Genomic DNA, 12894 nt, shown 5'->3' with positions numbered 1-12894 from the left:
TTTTATTTGTTTTTTTTTTTCCAAACAAAACAGAAAGGGTGTTCACAAATAAAAACGCACAGACACAGAACGGCACGCGGCCAGAGGTGATTATAACCTAGCACACAATCAGTGAACATCTTTACAGACGTGAGGTGTGTTTTTCCGGGTTTTTAATGGAAATAATGTTTCGCTTTCACCATACAAAAACATTGACGGAGGGAGAAGCCTCAGATAATTTTGTTTCTGATTTCTACCCAGACTATTAATAGATTCATGCATAAATGTTCTTATATAGTTCGTATTACTATAAAAAGCACTTAGATACGGACACTATAGAATAACAAAACAAAGACAAAAAGTGTTTTTTAAATGCCGGCGCGCATTGAACGTCACTTCCGTTGCCGGGCTGACGTCATGCGCCCCAGCAGTCCGCAGCCAGGAAGAGCTCTCGACTGTGTTTGTGTTCTGCGGACGACACGTGTCTCGGCGCAACAGCGAGGTGAGGGCGACAGCTACCCGCGACTGACCTCCGATCACGGTAGGGACCCCCTGATATAATGCGGAATAGGCGTTATCTGGGACGGTTACAAGGACTCTTAACTCGGCGGATGGTTGTTCTTAAAGACCAAGTTGGAACGGCGCCTACAAATAGCGAGTAAGAGACCGGGTCTGACGACCTACAGGATCAGTGACCACAGCCTGGACACAGACACTGGTCACAGGCAGACCTGGCTGTCCAGAGAGGACAGGCTCAGTGACCACAGCCTGGATACACACACTGGACACAGGCAGACCTGGCTGTTCAGAGAGGACAGGCTCAGAGTGACCACAGCCTGGACACAGACACTGGATACAGGCAGACCTGGCTGTCCAGAGAGGACAGGCTCAGTGCCCACAGCCTGGATACAGACACTGGACACAGGCAGACCCGGCTGTTCAGAGAGGACAGGCTCAGAGTGACCACAGCCTGGACACAGACACTGGACACAGACAGACCTGGCTGTCCAGAGAGGACAGGCTCAGAGTGACCACAGCCTGGACACACACACTGGACACAGGCAGACCTGGCTGTCCAGAGAGGACAGGCTCAGAGTGACCACAGCCTGGACACACACACTGGACACAGGCAAACCCAGCTGTCCAGAGAGGACAGGCTCAGTGACCACAGTCTGGTTGTAAATTTTAAAGAGGCCAGGTTGTTCTCTGATAGTGGAATTTAGTCTGGGTTTCGAGAACGGGGTCGTGGCGGTGCGCGCCGGTCGCCCCGAATTGATCGGTTCCCCTCCGCAGCAATGTCAGCAGACGCCCTGCCCGGCTCCTGTTTCCACGGCGACCCGCTGTTCTGCCCGGAGTGCGGCACCGTGCTGCCCGTCCCCGGCGTGGAGGACGTGGTGAGCTGCCGGCGCTGCGGCTACGACATCGGCGTGAGCGGTCAGTGGCTCAGAGCAATTGATTGATTGATTGATTGATTGATCGATTGATTGATTGATGGATTGCGTTTCCCTGTGGGTGGCGCTGTTTGGCACCAACTAACCTTACCAGACCCCTGGACTGACTGGACCAGAGTCACAGACCCCTGGACTGACTGGACCAGAGGTCACAGACCCCCTGGACTGACTGGACTGGGGACACTGACCCCTGGACTGACTGGACCAGAGACACAGACCCCTGGACTGACTGGACCAGAGGTCACAGACCCCCGGACTGACTGGACCAGAGTCACAGACCCCCGGACTGACTGGACCGGGGACACAGACCCCCGGACTGACTGGACCGGGGACACAGACCCCTGGACTGACTGGACCAGAGACACAGACCCCTGGACTGACTGGACCAGAGGTCACAGACCCCTGGACTGACTGGACCAGAGGTCACAGACCCCCGGACTGACTGGACCAGAGGTCACAGACCCCCGGACTGACTGGACCAGAGTCACAGACCCCTGGACTGACTGGACCAGAGGTCACAGGCCCCTGGACTGACTGGACCGGGGACACAGACCCCTGGACTGACTGGACCAGAGTTACAGACCCCTGGACCGACTGGACCAGGGACACAGACCCCTGGACCGACTGACCCCTGGACTGACTGGACCGGGGACACTGACCCCTGGACTGACTGGACCAGAGTCACAGACCCCTGGACTGACTGGACCAGGGACACTGTCCCCTGGACTGACTGGACCAGGGACACAGACCCCTGGACAGACTGGACCAGAGGACACAGACCCCTGGACCGACTGGACCAGGGACACAGACCCCTGGACTGACTGGACCAGAGTCACAGACCCCTGGACTGACTGGACCAGGGACACTGTCCCCTGGACTGACTGGACCAGGGACACAGACCCCTGGACTGACTGGACCAGGCACACTGACCCCTGCTCCACCTGTGTGAGAGGGGATTTGCCCCAGGAGTGTGCAGGGCTCAGTCCCTCAGGAGTGCCCTCTCTCCCCCTCTGTGCTGCAGAGCTCGCTGACCAGGTGGTCACCTCGTCGGTCGTCTTCAACAGCCTGGAGTCCAGCAGCACCGCCATGATGTCCGAGGAGGAGGGAGAGCTGAAGGGCCCTGTGGTGAGTGTCCTGGGGTCGCTGGTCCCTGACCTCTGACCTGGGGTCAATGGTCACTGGCCCCTGACCTGTGTCCTGGTGTGGCTGATCCTTGACCTGTGTCCTGGGGTCACTGATCCCTGATCTCTGACCTGGGGTCACTGGTCACTGGCCCCTGACCTGTGTCCTGGTGTGGCTGATCCCTGACCTCTGTGATGGGGTCACTGGTCCCTGATCTCTGTCCTGGGGTCACTGATCCTTGACCTGTGTCCTGGGGTCACTGATCCCTGATCTCTGTGATGGGGTCACTGATCCTTGACCTGTGTCCTGGGGTCACTGATCCCTGATCTCTGTGATGGGGTCACTGATCCTTGACCTGTGTCCTGGGGTCACTGATCCCTGATCTCTGTGATGGGGTCACTGGCCCCTGACCTCTGTGATGGGGTCACTGGTCCCTGATCTCTGTGATGGGGTCGCTGGTCCCTGATCTCTGTCCTGGGGTCACTGGCCCCTGACCTCTGTGATGGGGTCACTGGCCCCTGACCTCTGTGATGGGGTCACTGGTCCCTGACTTGTGTCCTGGGGTCACTGGTCCCTGACTTGTGTCCTGGGGTCACTGGTCCCTGACCTCTGTCCTGGGGTCACTGGTCCCTGTCTGCAGTTCTTCTGGGTTCTGAATGGACCAAGATGGACTGACACGCTGGGCCCTGATAGGCTGCCTTGACCCCCCTGGCCCTGCTGAATCCAGGTCCGCACACTGACGGTGGGGGGGGGGTGACCCCTGACCTATGACCCCTGACCCGTGTCTCTGCCCCCAGATTGACCGCAGGTGCTCTCGCTGTGGCCGGGAGGGGATGGTCTACCACACCCGACAGATGAGGTCCGCCGACGAGGGACAGACCGTCTTCTACACCTGCACCCACTGCCGGCAAGTCGATCAGTCACCCGACCAGTCTATCGAGTCGATCAGTCACCCGACCAGTCTATCGAGTCGATCAGTCACCCGACCGGTCTATCGAGTCGATCAGTCACCCGACCGGTCTATCGAGTCGATCAGTCACCCGACCGGTCTATCGAGTCGATCAGTGACTCGATCAGTCTATCGAGTCGATCAGTCACCCGACCAGTCTATCACGTCGATCAGTCACCCGACCGGTCTATCAAGTCGATCAGTGACTCGATCAGTCTATCACGTCGATCAGTGACTCGACCAGTCTATCGAGTCGATCAGTCACCCGATCAGTCTATCCAGTCGATCAGTCACCCGATCAGTCTATCAAGTCGATCAGTCACCCGACCAGTCTATCGAGTCGATCAGTCACCCGACCAGTCTATCGAGTCGATCAGTCACCCGACCGGTCTATCGAGTCGATCAGTCACCCGACCGGTCTATCAAGTCGATCAGTGACTCGATCGGTCTATCACGTCGATCAGTCACCCGACCGGTCTATCGAGTCGATCAGTCACCCGACCGGTCTATCACGTCGATCAGTCACCCGACCAGTCTATCGAGTCGATCAGTCACCCGACCGGTCTATCGAGTCGATCAGTCACCCGACCGGTCTATCGAGTCGATCAGTCACCCGACCGGTCTATCAAGTCGATCAGTGACTCGATCGGTCTATCACGTCGATCAGTCACCCGACCGGTCTATCGAGTCGATCAGTCACCCGACCGGTCTATCGAGTCGATCAGTGACTCGACCGGTCTATCGAGTCGATCAGTGACTCGATCGGTCTATCACGTCGATCAGTCACCCGACCGGTCTATCGAGTCGATCAGTCACCCGACCGGTCTATCGAGTCGATCAGTCACCCGACCGGTCTATCGAGTCGATCAGTCACCCGACCGGTCTATCGAGTCGATCAGTGACTCGACCGGTCTATCAAGTCGATCAGTGACTCGATCGGTCTATCACGTCGATCAGTCACCCGACCGGTCTATCGAGTCGATCAGTCACCCGACCGGTCTATCGAGTCGATCAGTGACTCGACCGGTCTATCGAGTCGATCAGTGACTCGATTAGTCTATCGAGTCAGTCAGTCAATCGGTTGAGGACAGGACAGGAGGCTCTCCTGTACACAGAGGGGGGTGGGGGTGGGGAACAAGCCGCCCAGTCCGTGTGGTTGAAGCCGATACCCTGGCTCCTCTCCAGATACAGCTGGGTGAGCTCCTCCAGTCAGGACAGGAGGCTCTTCTGTACACAGAGGGTGGCGGGGGTGGGGAACAAGCTACCCAGCCCTGTGGTTGAAGCCGATACCCTGGCTTCTCTCCAGACACAGCTGGGTGAGCTCCTCCAGTCAGGTCAGGGGGGCTCTTCTGTACACAGAGGGGGGTGGGGGTGGGGAACAAGCTGCCCAGCTGATACCCCGGCTCCTCTCACACAGACACTGCCCCTGTGTCCGGTCTCACAGTCTTACACACTGCTGTGTGTTTCAGGTACCAGGAGAAGGAGGATTCGTGAGGGCCGCCGAGGGGTGGGGCACCTCTCTGTGTCTCCTTCCCCGCCCCTGGGCCGCAGAGGGACCGTCCGAGCAGCGGTCAGCTCCAGGAGGGCAGAGGGGCCGAGGCCTCACTGGACACCACCCCCATTCTCAACCCAAAGCTCTCCAGGACCGGGATCCCGGAAAACAGCCAAACTGGACTCTTCAGAGTTTCGGTTCTGTCCTCTTCTCCCCTACCCCCCCAGAGTCTGTTTGGGGCGTTTTCGTGGGAAAACAAAATAAACGAAGATATTTTTGTTTTAAGTCTCCTTCCATCTTCTGACAGCTTCTTCCAGTCCAGGGTCACAGACTGGGGCAGCTGGAGTCTGTCCCAGCAGGCAACAGGCACAAGGCAGGGCTCACCCTGGACAGGACAGCAGTCCATCACAGGACACACACACACTCACACACCCTGGACAGGACAGCAGTCCATCACAGGACACACACACACACACACACACACTCACACACCCTAGACAGGACACCAGTCCATCACAGGACACACACACACTCACACACCCTGGACAGGACACCAGTCCATCACAGGACACACACACACACACACTCACACACCCTAGACAGGACACCAGTCCATCACAGGACACACACAGACTCACACACCCTGGACAGGACACCAGTCCATCACAGGACTCACACACACTCACACACCCTGGACAGGACAGCAGTCCATCACAGGACACACACACACTCTGGCCACTGTGTGTCTAGCGGTCACTGTCCGTCTGGCCCCCGTGTGTTCGTTAGGGGGTTGTCTCTCGGCCTCTATGGTGTCCAGCTGTCTGTCTGTCTCCTCACCCTGCTGGTTGGAGAGACCAGTCAGGCTCTGATGAGCGTTTGGCGTCCTTACTTTCGCCATCGCGCTGTGTGTCTCGCCCCCCGAGAGCAAACGGACTCATCCTCGTCCTCTTCCTGCCCTGTCTGGGCTGGAGTCGCCCTTTCCCGCCGGCCGTCACAGCGCCCTCTGCTGGGCGGTGGGCGTCGGTGTGTGGGAGGGGGTCGCGCTGGTGGCCAATGGGGGCTCAAGCCCTCCCATCTCGCGCAGTGAGGTGGGGTCCGCCGGCCCGCCGGCTCGCGCTCACACGATGGACGGGCTGCGCGCGAGGGTGGCTCTGCTCCTCTTCACGCGTGAGTACGGGGCACGCGTGGACGCGGGCGGGTGGGGGGGTCAGAGAGGCAGAGACCCTGAAAAACTGCCCTGAGGAGCAAGACCGGGCACGGGGAAGGAAGAAGGAAGGAATATTATCTCGGGTCTCCGTGAAATGCGTCTTCTTCCACACTCGTGTAATTCCCGCAGGACGTGGGTCGTCACTTCCAGAAATCCTTCGATACCTGTCAGATAAACCCGGCGGGATTCTAATTAAATAACTCCACATTACAGAGTAATAAAGTGTTTGTTTGTTTTTTTTAAATTCAGATTCTCCTGTGGCGAGACCCGCTTTGAGCCCGCGCTGCCGCACGACGTGTTTGATCGATTAAGTGTTTTCATGTTTTTCATTTTTGGCAAAAAAAAACACGACCGACGGAACCTTTTTGGTTTTTTTTTTAAATAAAAAATGTAGATTAGTGCGATTTTTTTGGTCCATCTGGTTTTTGTATTCAAGCATGAAGACGGCTCTCCACGGGCGCGGTCTCGAGCGGTCTCGATCCTGTCCACGCAGGGACATTTCTTTTTTTTTTTTAATTAACGAGCAAATTGTTTTAAATTCCTCTTCAGTTGCTGTTTTTGGGGTTTTTTTTTTTTAAACTCTCGCGTTTCCTGGACCGGGACACACGACTCCAGCCGGTGACACGTCTCCACAGAACCGGGGGTTTGAGGCAGATCCGTCGTCCCCCTCAGGAGTGGACGTGGGGTCGTGTAACCGTGAAGAAGGAGACTTCTGGGACTTCTCCCTTTTCTTCCAGACTCGCTGTCATTTCTTCTTTTTAGATCGCGAAGCTCCGGGTCCGAAAGGGAGACGCACCGAGACAGAGAGTCGAGCTCAATTAATTTTCTTTTTAACGGCCTGACTCACCGGACAACCGATTTCCAACAGCTCGCTATAAACAAAAATAACAAAAAACTGAAAAAAAATTAAAGCGCCGCTGTTTGGGGGGATTAAATTCAAAAGCCGGAGCCGAGTCTTGTCGTGAAAATGCGAGAAAACGCCTCGTCTTTTTGACTCGGCCCAAAATTTCTGGATTTTTTTTAAATATATATATATATTTTTTTGTCGGGGCGCAGGTGTTCCTCGCCGCGGTACTCGGGTCAGTGTGATCTCCGTCACTCACGGTGAAACCTCAGAATTCAACCTCCCGGACGTCTTAAAAACAAGATCCCAAAACCGCCCGCGGTACCGCTCACAAGAGTCCAGCTTCTGTCTTGTGTGTCCGCGGCTTGGTGCTGCGCGCTTTCCCTCCTTCATCTCGTCCTTGTGCTCTAGAGGCATCCTGATTAATTCATAAGTAACAATAATAATAATAAACTTTATTTTATATAGCGCCTTTAAAGGTGGCTTCTCAAAGCGCTTTACAGGATGAAAACAACAACACTAAATAAGAAGACTACACCAGATCAAACACAATGACAGCACACAGAGGAGACCGGGGGTGGTGGCACTAGGAGAAGCAGAGGGGTGAAGAACAGAACCAGTTCAGGAGAGGCTGTTCCGAAGAAAAGTAATGTATTTTGGGAGAGAAAAAAAAGAGCTTTAAATCTCGCAAGAATTATCTTCATCCTCGCCCTGGTCCTTTTTCTGTTTTTTTTTTTTAAATGGTTATTTATTGTTGTTTTAATAAATAATGATTGAATTGTCCCTCCCCCCCTCCCGCAGTGTCCAGCGCCCGGGCGGGCCCCGCGCGCCGCACGGTCCGGCCGGGGGACGACGTCACCCTGCCCTGTGACGTCAGGCACGAGAGCCGGACGCTGTGGGTCGCCCACCGGCGCGGGGAGCCGCCGTTCCTCTGGGTGTCGGTGCAGGAGAGGACCGGGGGGTCCCGCGGCCTGCTGAGCTTCTCCGCGGGCTCGGACCCGCGCCTCTCCGCCGAGCTGGACCCCGCCAATCGGACCTTCAGCCTGACGGTGGCCAACGCCTCGGAGCGCGACCTGGGCCTGTACTACTGCGCGTCCAGTCTGAGGCTCGGCGGCGCCACCTGGCTCGGCTTCGCCGCGGGTGAGGGTGCGAGTTGTACCGGGACCGCGCGTCCTTACGCCAAGGGAGGCGGGGGTGGGGAACAGGCTGCCCCAGTCCGTGTGGTTGAAGCCGGTACCCCGGCTTCTCTCATACAGACGCAGCTGGGTGAGCTCCTCCAGTCAGGACAGGGGGCTCTTCTGTACACAGAGGGTGGTGGGGGTGGGGAGCAAGCCGCCCAGTCCTGTGGTTGAAGCCGATACCCTGGCTTCTCTCCAGACACAGCTGGGTGAGCTCCTCCAGTCAGGACAGGAGGCTCTACTGTACACAGAGGGGGGTGGGGGTGGGGAACAAGCCGCCCAGTCCTGTGGTTGAAGCCGATACCCCGGCTCCTCTCCAGACACAGCTGGGTGAGCTCCTCCAGTCAGGACAGGAGGCTCTTCTGTACACAGAGGGTGGTGGGGGTAGGGAACAAGCTGCCCCAGCCCTGTGGTTGAAGCCGGTACCCCGGCATCTCTCCGGACACAGCCGTCTCTCGGCGTCCTTTCGACATCCCGGCGGAGAGCGAACGCCCGCGTGGGCTCTCCCTCCCCCACACCCACCCGCGAGCGAGTTTCACGACCATCCACGCCTTCCCGAGCCCTCGAGTCGCGTTTTGTATTATTATTATTATTAATATTTATTATTATTAAGTGAAGGTTGATTCCGAAGCCCGAACGAAGGCTCCACAGCCGAAACGCTGTTTCTCTTCTTTTCAGCGTGGAATAAACCCGCACTTGTTTATTACCGTTATGATCGTTGTCTCGTCTCCCCCCACTCTCTTGCGGGGCGCGGGGAAAGGGCAGAGACCGCCCGCAAGCTCCGGTTCCGTCCTGCTCACCTGTTTTGTCGTGTGTTTGTGTGTGTGTGTGTGTGTGTGTGTTGTTGTGTTGTTGCTGTTGTTGTCGTCCTCCGACAGAGAGCCGCCCCCCCGCCGCCGCCCCCCCGGACTGCCCGGGCTACTGTCCGGCCTGCTGGGCCTCGCTGGCCGGCCTGGCGGGGGTCTCGGTTCTGCTGGCGCTGGGCGGGACCGCCTGGGTCCACCGTCTCCGGCGCAGAGCAGGTGAGGACGGGCCGGGGCTGTGGACCGCTGAGGGGGACAGACAGAGACCCCACACACACACTCACACACCCTGGACAGGACACCAGTCCATCACAGGACACACACACACTCACACACCCTGGACAGGACACCAGTCCATCACAGGAGACACACACACACTCACACACCCTGGACAGGACACCAGTCCATCATAGGACACACACACACACTCACACACCCTGGACTGGACATCAGTCCATCACAGGACACACACACATACTCACACACCCTGGACAGGACACCAGTCCATCACAGGACACACACTCACACACCCTGGACAGGACAGCAGTCCATCACAGGACACACACACACTCACACACACCCTGGCCAGGACGACAGTCCATCACAGGACACACACACACTCACACACACCCTGGACAGGACACCCAGTCCATCACAGGACACACACACACACTCACACACCCTGGACAGGACACCCAGTCCATCACAGGACACACACACACACACTCACACACCCTGGACAGGACACCAGTCCATCACAGGACACACACACACACACACCTCCTGCGCGGGGTCTGTGCCAGTTCAGGTCCTTGCTGGGTACAATATACTGTATATACTTATACATATACCCCGAATGTAGTTTAATATAAATTTCTAATATATTTTTTTTAAAACATAGCACCATCAGAAGGGTAAGATGTCAATACAGGTTGAAAATCCTTGATCCGAAATTCCCCAAACCCGAAAACCTCCGAAATCCGAAAGTTGTTTTTGCATGCTGACACGCCACACGCCACGGATGGAAAATTCCACCCAGTGCGGGTTCCACCACGTTCAGGTGTTGTGCGCCGCCTTCACCTCCGCCTAACACGCTCCGTCCGAGTGTAACGTGGCTAGCGTAGTTGTTGCGTTACAGATATAATGCTGATTTTTTTTCCCCCGTTTTCACGACATTTCCCTGTCATCCTATTCGATGCTTTGTTTTTATACCTGACATAAACCTTCAGACCTGTCTGAAACAAACAAAAAAAAAAATACCGGGACGAGTACTGTAACCTTCTAATCGCAGGTGGAGACTGATATCTTACCTTTCTGACGGTGTCACGCGTAAAAACAAATGATTTCAAATGTATATAAAACGACATTCAGGGTAGAGGTGTCCGCTATATTAGGAAATGTAAATGGCTATCGCGTTTAGACTTGGGTCCCATTTTAGAGACGCAAATATTAAAATATTCCGAAATCCGGTCCCAGGAATTTCGGGGAAGGGATTCTCACCCGGTGTTACTCTAGACTTGGTGGTAGAAACACGGGGCAGCCGGTATGAAACGGTATTAATCCTGTGGGACCGGGAAACGTCATGTCTTCAGGGAAACAGAGAGGTTTCGGGCGCTCGGCGCCCATTGCGCTTTGTGAGGCTGGGTTTGGTGTTGGGTTTTTATCGTGTTCAATTGGTTTTAATTTTTTTTTCTGCTCCTCCGCCCCAGGGGACGCGTCTCCGGAGGACCGACGGGGCCGGAGAGAAGACGCGGGCAGCGTGAGTTGGGTTTTTTATTTTTTTAAATGTATTTATTTTTTTTTTCATTTATGCTTCACACAATAACAACATTCGCAATACAAACAGGAGCACGTCTAACAAGTCAAGACGGAAAAAGACCGTCGGGGGTTGCACAGGACTACATCAATTCGAGCTATGAAAAAAAGATGAAACACCTTCAATAAAAATAACGTTCAGATGTGTGCACTTGGAAATTGTCTGCGAATACCCCCCTTACCTCCGGTTTAAAATGCTCCAACACAGGGGTCTTCCCGGACCACCTCATTTCATGCATATAATAACGTGCCGTTATAATACTTAAAAATTTATTACAAACGACGCAGGCAGCGTGAGTACTTACTTGAGTACTTGTCGTATGAGTACTTTACTAAAAGCGTTATTTCTCCTGTTATTGGGCGCGCTTGAAAGCCGGTCGTGTGACCCGGCCGGCGGTGGTGTTATTGCCGCCAGCGATGGCTGTCTTGCAATGTCGCGGTGCTGGTGAGTGTATGTCCTGTGATGGACTGGTGTCCTGTCCAGGGTGTGTGAGTGTGTGTGTGAGTCCTGTGATGGACTGGTGTCCTGTCCAGGGTGTGTGTGTGTGTGTCCTGTGATGGACTGGTGTCCTGTCCAGGGTGTGTGTGTGTGTGTCCTGTGATGGAGTGGTGTCCTGTCCAGGGTGTGTGTGTGTGTGTGTGTGTGTGTGTGTGTGTGTGTGTGTGTGTGTGTGTGTGTGTCCTGTGATGGACTGGTGTCCTGTCCAGGGTGTGTGTGTGTGTGTCCTGTGATGGACTGGTGTCCTGTCCAGGGTGTGTGTGTGTGTGTCCTGTGATGGACTGGTGTCCTGTCCAGGGTGTGTGAGTGTGTGTGTGTCCTGTGATGGACTGGTGTCCTGTCCAGGGTGTGTGAGTGTGTGTGTGTGCCCTGTGATGGACTGCTGTCCTGTCCAGGGTGTGTGAGTGTGTGTGTGTGTGTGTGTGTGTGTGTGTGTGTGTGTGTGTGTGTGTCCTGTGATGGACTGGTGTCCTGTCCAGGGTGTGTGAGTGTGTGTGTGTGCCCTGTGATGGACTGCTGTCCTGTCCAGGGTGTGTGTGTGCCCTGTGATGGACTGCTGTCCATCACTGTCCATGGACTGAGTCTGAGCGGCGGTAAGGACCGGGCGGTCTTTCTCACGCCCCGGGTGTGTGTGTGTGTCTCCTCTCCTCGCAGGGAGACGCCGGGGCGACGGACTACGCCGCCGTGGAGGTGCCGGTGCTGAGGGGGCGCCCGCGTCCCGGGCCAGCGCCGCCGCCCCCGGGTCTCTACTCGGAGATCTCCTGCCTGCCCGGAGAGGGGGGGCGGGTGTGACTCGGGTCGGGGGGGGAGGAGAGAGAGACTGTCCTGCAGGTCCGAGCCCCGGAGAGAGAGAGGTGGGGGCGAAACATTCTTCTACCTACAGCACTTGGGAGGAATAGAATCATTGTTAAAAGATCGTGAGGTTTTTTTTGTTTGTTTGTTTGTTTCAAGTACAACGAAATCTTTTTGAAACCGTTCATAGGAACGAGGACTGTGCAGGAGAGGCGGGGGCGGCTGGCTCTTTTCCAGTCTCCATCATCTCCCTCTTCCTCCGGGGGGACCGGACCGGACTGGACTGGACCGGACCGGACCGGCGCTTTAGAACCAAACAAAACACACAAAAAAGGGGGGTTTTGAGGTTCGGAAGAAGCGCTCGGGTGAAGAAGGAGACACGGAGGGGAGGGAGAGACTGTGGGGACAGAGGAGCTGGTGTCCGTGTCTCTGCAGGTTTAAAAACGTGCGTGTTTTTTTTGTCTTGCTGGGCCGTGACAGTAGGGGCCCGGGGTCAGTGGGGGTCAGCTCGCGCTGCCGTCTCGGGCGGCTGTGTGGGAGGAGCGCAGACCAGGCCCCTCGCCTCGCGCCGCTCCGGCTACCGCCCGCCCACGCGTGTGGTTTCACTGCGTGCGAGCACAAGACGCGCGTGTCGAGTTCACAGCTTTTAGGGAGTTGTTGTCGGTGTTTTTTTTTGTTGTTGTTTGTTTGTTTCCAGCAGCGTCTAGATCAATCGTATCGGTCTGTACAGACAGACGCGCCACATCCGGGGTAGCTGCGTGTC

General features: G+C 55.9%; 2 protein-coding genes across 3 annotated transcripts; both read left to right on the top strand.

Moving 5' to 3' along the window:
• Positions 1-204: 204 nt before the first annotated feature.
• polr1h (RNA polymerase I subunit H) lies at positions 205-5278 on the top strand. Of its 2 annotated transcripts, none has more exons than XM_069198750.1 (5): positions 205-481; positions 1273-1413; positions 2452-2555; positions 3350-3459; positions 4971-5278. In XM_069198750.1, the coding sequence occupies exons 1-5, from the start codon at positions 352-354 to the stop codon at positions 4993-4995; spliced, it is 510 nt and encodes a 169-aa protein (XP_069054851.1). In that variant the 5' UTR covers positions 205-351; the 3' UTR covers positions 4996-5278. The 2 variants fall into 2 exon arrangements, with proteins under 2 accessions (XP_069054851.1, XP_069054850.1); XM_069198749.1 differs by having other exon boundaries at positions 242-520.
• Positions 5279-5874: 596 nt separating this feature from the next.
• LOC138242624 (uncharacterized) lies at positions 5875-12131 on the top strand. Its single transcript, XM_069198168.1, has 5 exons — positions 5875-6160; positions 7846-8184; positions 9101-9244; positions 10735-10784; positions 11994-12131. Exons 1-5 carry the CDS (start codon positions 6118-6120, stop codon positions 12129-12131), a joined length of 714 nt encoding a protein of 237 aa, XP_069054269.1. The 5' UTR covers positions 5875-6117.
• Positions 12132-12894: the final 763 nt, after the last annotated feature.

This window comes from Lepisosteus oculatus, chromosome 14 (genome assembly GCF_040954835.1).
Source record: "Lepisosteus oculatus isolate fLepOcu1 chromosome 14, fLepOcu1.hap2, whole genome shotgun sequence".
In the NCBI taxonomy this organism is placed as follows: domain Eukaryota; kingdom Metazoa; phylum Chordata; class Actinopteri; order Semionotiformes; family Lepisosteidae; genus Lepisosteus; species Lepisosteus oculatus.
The sequence above is the reverse complement of the archived record's forward strand: the minus strand, read 5'-3'. Positions and strand labels throughout refer to the sequence as shown.

Excerpts from the sequence above, each read along its gene's own strand:
- polr1h (XM_069198749.1), top strand. The coding sequence starts at position 352 with ATGCCGGCGCGCATTGAACGTCACTTCCGTTGCCGGGCTGACGTCATG. Across the intron at positions 521-1,272 it reads GCGACTGACCTCCGATCACG|CAATGTCAGCAGACGCCCTG; the intron begins GTAGGGACCCCC and ends TCCCCTCCGCAG. Across the intron at positions 1,414-2,451 it reads CTACGACATCGGCGTGAGCG|AGCTCGCTGACCAGGTGGTC; the intron begins GTCAGTGGCTCA and ends TCTGTGCTGCAG.
- LOC138242624 (XM_069198168.1), top strand. The coding sequence starts at position 6,118 with ATGGACGGGCTGCGCGCGAGGGTGGCTCTGCTCCTCTTCACGC. Across the intron at positions 6,161-7,845 it reads GGCTCTGCTCCTCTTCACGC|TGTCCAGCGCCCGGGCGGGC; the intron begins GTGAGTACGGGG and ends CCCCTCCCGCAG. Across the intron at positions 8,185-9,100 it reads CTGGCTCGGCTTCGCCGCGG|AGAGCCGCCCCCCCGCCGCC; the intron begins GTGAGGGTGCGA and ends GTCCTCCGACAG.